Below are 7,265 nucleotides of genomic sequence, written 5' to 3' on the forward strand. Positions count from 1 at the left end.
TGTCACAAAACAAGCGTGTTTCTGGGTTTGGCTGATATGACGGTTAAGGACCTTAACCGTCATATTGTCGTATAAAAAGCTAGGGCCTCTAGTTAAGGTATTGACCAAAGTTTATCGCCGTCTTTTGGTTTCTATTTTGCAACAATAGTATGGGAGCCTAAAAAGTGAATGAGGATCTTTCTAGTTAGTGAGGGCTTGGATGGGTGGATGAATAAATGCATACATCTGATCTGAACACTTTTAATTGGGCAATGGCTCGCGTTGTGTAGCCAGCATTGTTAAAGTGACCTTGAAATTACCTTTTTACTTTTGCGAAACAACTTTTATATTAAACCTTCGATGTTCACTGGACGCCGAACAGGCATCTGTTTTTGTTTCGGTTTATTAACTTTTACATGAAAAGGTACTGAAAGATTGAGTTTTTCTTCCTCTCCAACTCACCGCAAAACAAGCCAGAGCATAATTTTGACGGTTGTGGCGTATTATGGCACCGGGCAGTAGGAGAATGGGAGCATAAGGGACAAGTTGGCAGTGTGCCAGTAGGTTTTACCACAAGGTTTTACTGCGCTGATGGCGCCGATGCCACCGACATATTTTCTGAACTGGCGCTTTTCATCACCGCGATAGCCATGGACACATTGCAGCTGAGGGAAATTCAGTGAGATGTATTGCGCTACAGCGACAGCATGGGACTGGTCCCATACGGCTGGTACGAGGCGCAGCAGGTCGTCAGCACGACAGCCGGTTTTCCACCTCCGTCAGCCGTTTCCGCGGTATCTCTAAAAAGAAGGGAACGCGCTGTCATTCACTGGCATAGCAGAAAATGCTCAGGGTTTTCTATGGGCTCAAGCTTTATTAACTTTTATTTTCTCAGTATAGGCTCGGAGGGCACAGTGGATGAAAAAAGAGAAGAGCAAATTTTCAGCCTTTCGACTTTGTTGAAGAAGGAAGACCAGCAAAGCTGTTATCCTTACGACGTCTAGTACGATGCCTAGAGGACGACGTCTAGGACGACCTCAAGGACGACTTCTTGAACGACCTCAAGGATGACGCCTAGAGGATGACATCTAGGACAATCTTGAGGACAACGCCTAGGACTACCTCACAAACGATGTCTAGGACGACCTTGAAGACGTCTAGGACGACCTCGAGGACAATGTAAAAAAAAATGAAGGAAAAAAAAAGTGCTTGGTTCGGTGTAGCCACATGACTTCCGCCTCTCTCCTCTCCACTTCTCCAACCTCCGTGCGCAGGTTTTGGTTTCGGTTTCGAGCAGTTGCGTTTTTTTGGCTTTATTAAAGATATAAATGACTCTGTTGCAAAATACTAATTGGGTAGTCTTCCGACACCATAATAAATCGCATGGTAAAAAATGATTTTTGGGGGGGTGTTAGTGTTCCTTCAATATTAAAATCGGTGCACCCCCCACCCCCTTAGCAACAGTTAACCTCTCCCTAATACTGCAAAGCAACTTAATTTTAGCAAGGTCCTAATTTTCGGGGCTTTAAAGACATGGCAAAACATTTATCTCTTGATTGCATTTTGCTGGGGTAACGGATATGTAGCGTGTAACCCCAAATCGCAAAATTTCGTTCCCACGAGGCATTCGCAAAACCCACACTCAGTGATGTGATTGCTGCGCCAATTGCGCCAAACTGCAGCAAGGGGCTAACCTTGCTACATCCTGCTACATTTCACCGAAATATGGCTAATCTGCGCCAAGCCTGCGCCAAAGAAGCAATTTTGGTTGCCTTTCAGAAACGAAACTAAACTGAGAACCGTAATTGAGCATGTGTAAGCTAGGTCGCACAAGACGCCACCCGACACAAAGTACCCTGTATCAATCGTCTATTTGGTCTTGCATGATTTTTCCCGACGTCTCGCGTTTCGTGCACTCGTCGTCTCAGGAATCTCGTCTCGCGTATATTCTTTTTTTTTTTAGCGGTAGACGCGGGCGTGTGCGGACTCTCGGACGTTAGTGTATCGGGTGCCAAACATGCCGTCATGCTGTGAAACAAAACCATGTTTTTGCGCGGCGGGAGTTACTTTTTGAGCTGAAGCGCTCGCGCAACGTCGTGTGTTGCCGTCCCCACGTCGCTGCAGATATGGCGCTTTCTAAACTGAAACGCATCGACATTCCTGCTCTTGTTTAAATCATACGCTGCTATAAAAATCCCTCTCTAACTCATTGACTGCTTGGTGAAGTTTTGATTACTTAGGTTTTTCCTGGTGGGCTTTCTTTCGAGAGGGACCCCGGTACGTGAAAAATCTGCCGCGAAAGAAAGGTGGTGAAGAGAAGTGAGCTAAAGCAAAGAAGGCAATGTCTGCACGCTGAACCCGCACAGCGTGTTTGTTTGTCTCGAGTTCAGTCGTTGCACGAAGCGCTCCAAGAACTTTTTTGACCTTGATTCGCAGTGTCTTGCATCGATACGCTCAGGTTCTTTTCTTCTGTGTGTTTAGCCTGTACCTCGCCTGCCGGCCTGGCAAGCACGAGTCGCTGGACTGTTTATTGTCGTATGCTGGACAGTTACATTTTGCATACTATTTTGGGAACCATGCAGTTGGCGACGGAGCGCGGAGTGGCATGGTTTCGGTTTCGGTCGAACAGCCGTTGTCTCCGCCCGCGCGACGAAGCACGTGTAACAGCAAGCCTGCCGAAGTTGCCCTTACGTGCATGTGAGCATGATTGCAACAGAGGCACCAGCCGGGACGCTTGCAATGCGTTGTTTTACGTTTGCTTACTTTTTTTTTTTATAAAAATCTGCCACGTCAAGAATTGGTAAAACGATAGCAATTTTTTTTTTACGGAATTGCTTGGCAACGCCTACAGCACTGTGTACTTGTGGGATGTCTCAGCAGCAAAAACACAAGCAGCGAGTTCCGCCCCAACACGTCAAATCACGACACAACACAAAGTGCCCTTCGTTTGTCCAGCACTTAAAACGAATATTTAATTTTCTAGGAATATATGCTCCAAAAGTCAGTTTTTCTGCTCCGAAACACTGTTTTGGCTGCTCCAAGAGCCACTTTTGCTGCTCCAAGACACTGTCCTGGCTGCTCCAAAAGCGACATTTGCTGCTCCAAAACACTGTTTTGGCTGCTCCAAAAGGTGCTCCAAAATGGCTTAGGCCAATCACATCACTGCACACTTTGCAAAATTTGTGAAATACGGAGCCCCCGAAAATAAAGTCAGTTACGACGTACAAAACAGTCCGATTTTGCCTTTTAATGGTTATACCTAGGAATCCGCGTTTTCGGTTTTTATTTTTTCGAAATTTGGCATACTTTTTTCGGTGTTTGTTTTGAAATTTAATTTTCGGGGTTTTTTTTTGGTGTATATTTAAAAGTTTACCGGTTTATGTTGGCGAATATGAAAGAAACAACACCGGATCAGGTGATCCTTGTAGCTGTGATATTTGTGATCACTCAAAAAATAATGGCACACATACATACGTGGTCTTGCTACAACGTCCGTCGGGACACACCTCGAGATTGCGGTATTTGCGGGCGTAATCTTCAGCATGCTTCTTTTTCCTTCCCATTTTGACAATGTGATCGTCTGAGGTGATGACCATACAAAACCAGCGGAATGGCAAAAAAAAAAAAAAAAAGAAAGAAAAATCCATTGTACATATGTTTTTTACCACAGGGAATTTTGAGAGAGTTAAGAAAGGTATTAAAGGCTTTCCTCTATGTCCTCTGAAGCGCATGAAGCAAAAAACCTTATACTAGCCCACATCCAAACTTTTTTTTTTTTTAGTACCAGGAACTATGCCCGATCACAGAAAGGACACAGATGTCCTGCGAAGGCCAATCCAAGAACTCTTTGGTTGCATGTTGAACCTTGGAAGAAGGCAGTCATGAAGACGTCATACAATGTCAAACCTTGCAAAACCCCCTCTCTCTTTCACCCTCTGTTCGCCCACCCACCTCGACGCGGCCCTGAAAAACTTGCCTCTTTCGGTTAAAACCGAATTTTAGAAGACGGATTAGACATACTTTTATCGGTTTAAACCGAAAATGCCGAACCTGCAAACTGACCTTTTTCGGTTAAAACCAAAATTCCGAAAATGAGTTTGGCGTACTTTTATCGGTTTAAACCAAGAACTCCGAACCCTAGTTATACCACTAAAAATTTTGTTCTGCGCAACAGAAGTGCCAGCGAACTTTGTCCTGCTGTTGCAATTCACGTCCGGCATCTGTATCTCTTCCCCTAGGTTCAGTGACCTGTTTGCGCTGGCGGACGACGCGGAAGAGCTAAAGCTCCCGCAGGCGTTGCCCAAGGGCTCCAGCGGGGCCCCCTCGAGGGGAAACCGCGGCGGTGGCAAGGCGGGTGGCACCGCCAACACGTCTCCACAAAAGTCCGCCCGCGTCAAGCCGGTGCTTGCAGACTCCGACAGCAGTACGGAGAGCAGCGAGGTAAGGCAACGCTGGCGAGACACTGCCATCCTCCTTTTTGCAAGGGACGCCGCAGAAATTTGGGACGTGCACTGTATATTCTGTTTCATCACAAGTTTCACTCAATGACGGCTGTTTGTAACGGAAAGCAAGTCGTCTACTTCCAGCGCAGGAGTTGCGGTAACGTCAGAACGACACCGAGCTGTGATTGGCTTTGAAAGGAAAATGGGTAGACCTCAATGCTAGATGCTTTGAGGTCTACCCACTAGTTTTTTCGATCAGCCAATAAGAGCTCAGCGTTCTGACATCATCGCAACCCCTGTGCAAGAAGCAGACGAACTAGTACTCCGCACACACTGGCGCCATCTATCGGTTAGCTGCGGAATACTCACAGTTCCAATGCATTTCTTAGATTTATTTTGGTGCTTCATTCTTTCTTTGTTTGAAAAACTTTTGACAGTGTTATGACGTATAAACAACCATTTCTCGTAAATAGTGCATGTACAGTAAACTTTCGTTAATTCGACCTCGACGGGATCTTGAAATTCGGTCGAATTATCCGAATGATTGAGTTAAAAAAAGGACAGAAAAACGGTTAAAATTAAACTTCCTTTTATTGCCCAAAGTACTCACGGATGGTCTGCTGCCGTCTGTGCTTAAAACGCGTGTCCAAAAGCATGCTCCGGAGAGCTGCGTGACTAAACGTCACGTCCCCAACAAATCGCGCACATGCAAAAAAAAAAAAAAAGAAAGAAAGTTTTACGAGCCGACTTTGGCCCCGGGCAGCCAGATTGTTGGCGACAGAGAAAAATAACAACAAAAGAAAAAAAAAAGAACTTGTGCTTTTTGGCGTGCAAGATGGACCGCACACGTTGCTACAGAAAAGTCTTTGGAGCATGCGCTGAGAAAGCTTTACAAGCCGACTTTGGTGCCGGGCGGCCAGACTGTCGGCTACAGAGAAAAATAACAACAAGAGGAAAAAAGAACCTGCGCTTTCCGGCGCGCAAGATGGACCGCACAAGATGCTACAGAAAGCGCTTTGAGAGCGCGCGCTGTCTCCGTGCCCGAGCGCGCGCTGTGTTCTCTGCGCTACTCCACGCCAGATTGGTTGCGCTGGCTCGTGTCATTCGCTACGGTCCATCTCGCCGGCGTAGAGGAGCGAGCGCATATTTGCGCACGTTTGGCTTTGCAGCAAAGGGCCCGTGTTTCGCTGTACGTTGGTGGTTTTTCTGCCGTAATGCCGCGCAGTGTGAGCTCGCGCGCATTCGCTCGGGACGAATTATCCGATGTGGCCTTTTCAAGAGTTCAAACTATCCAACTTTTCCTCCCATAGAAATGTATGGGCGCTCGTCGGGACTTTTGAACACGATCGAATTAAACGAAAAGTCGAACTAACCGAGGTCGAACTAACGAAAGTTTATTGTATTTGATCTCACAAATATTGCAAAACCATCACTTTAGTGAAATGCAGTTCTAGGGTCACCTCATAGATGTTGCCTGCGTGTCCTCTCGTCGTAAGAGAGTGCAAGAAAATTGGGTTGTGTGTGTGTTTATACAGCCTAGAACTTGGTCTGCCTCACAGGGGCGACGAGTCTCCCAGCTGTAGATGAGAAATTTAGCCAGTGCGGTACAGCCGCTAGCCTGGGGTCTTTATTGTGCATCACGCAGTAGTGATACACGACCGCACGCCGGTACGATGCTCATCCAGATTGAAACGGGCAGGGGTGGGGCTCGAACCCAGGATCCCTGGGTTCTGCAGCGCGAGCTTTCGCTCCACGTGCTCCGAGCTGGTGCGCGCTAGACCACTCGGCCACTGATCCCCTGAGAGTGCAAGAGCTCGGTCGTAAGCAGATGCAAGTGTATGAACCAGTCATTACGCCCCATAGACGAGAAATTTATCCACTGCAGTATGGCCGGTATGACGCTCATCCAGATTGAAACTAAATGTGTTCCCTGCAGGATGAGGAAGCGGCCAAGCCCAAGCCTCCGCGCAAAAAGAAGAAAACTGCCCTCGTAACGTCTGACAGCGACTGAGCTTCGTGGAGGACTTGCTTTTATAAATATGTACACATCGACGGCACCTTGTGACTGAACAAATGGAAGACTGGCGACGCTGCGAGAGAAGAGGCCATTGCTGGGCTGCCAGAACACCAAGGAACACCTGTACAGTGGGCGCAACGAAGAGCGACGTGCGAGAATGTGTGTGTCTGTGTGTGTGTGTGTGTGTGCTTGCATTTGTTCACTAGGACAAGGCACAGTGCTGTACTGAAAGTGATATCTTGTAGGTCTTAGGAAGAAAAACTGCACTCGGGGTCGAACTGTTGGACTACATTAGGTACACGGGGTGGAATGTTTCGTCTGCTCTTTTTTTTTTTTTTTTGTAAAAAATATGAACGATGTTGCGGATCTAGTGAGCATTCGGTGTAAATAGTGCCCACAGTCTGTACAGCGACTTGGGAGCGGCGTGTTTTGTGTCGAAGCAGTCCGTCGTTGACTGTTCTTTAAAAAGGAAATAAATCTTACGATCTATTTATAATATAAATTGGGGTGCATTGGCCCCACTAGGGGTGTTTCACATCGCCTGCTGCAATTAGAGAGCCTCAATTAAGGGTGTGTTCAACTCAAACCATGGAGAGCATTTGCAACTTAATGACGGCGTTAGAGATGGCAAATTATACCCTTTTTCGTGTGTAAAAAATGCATGTCATATCGGAACAAAAATGGTGTTTAAAAAAGGTGTTGTTTTTAAGCCTAAAATAACCTGTAGCAATGCTCTCTAGTTTCAAAAAGTGTTGCACAGCTGCCGTATCAAGCCAAATTAATTACTATAGTAAAGTGGTCAGTTGGGCGAGTTGGTAATGATTGAA

General features: G+C 46.5%; 1 protein-coding gene across 1 annotated transcript in view; it reads left to right on the top strand.

The window, feature by feature from the left end:
- The window catches only part of LOC8037549 (integrator complex subunit 3), a 42,991-nt gene extending 35,948 nt beyond the window's left edge, over positions 1-7,043 (top strand). Inside the window, exons 27-28 of the mRNA XM_029973105.4 lie at positions 4,218-4,419; positions 6,358-7,043. Of these exons, the coding sequence (XP_029828965.1) occupies positions 4,218-4,419; positions 6,358-6,432 (277 nt within the window). The 3' untranslated portion in view covers positions 6,433-7,043. The remainder of the gene's footprint in view (positions 1-4,217; positions 4,420-6,357) is intronic.
- Positions 7,044-7,265: the final 222 nt, after the last annotated feature.

The sequence above is a fragment of the Ixodes scapularis genome, unplaced genomic scaffold, assembly GCF_016920785.2.
Source record: "Ixodes scapularis isolate PalLabHiFi unplaced genomic scaffold, ASM1692078v2 PGA_scaffold11__112_contigs__length_91849675, whole genome shotgun sequence".
Lineage (NCBI taxonomy): Eukaryota > Metazoa > Arthropoda > Arachnida > Ixodida > Ixodidae > Ixodes > Ixodes scapularis.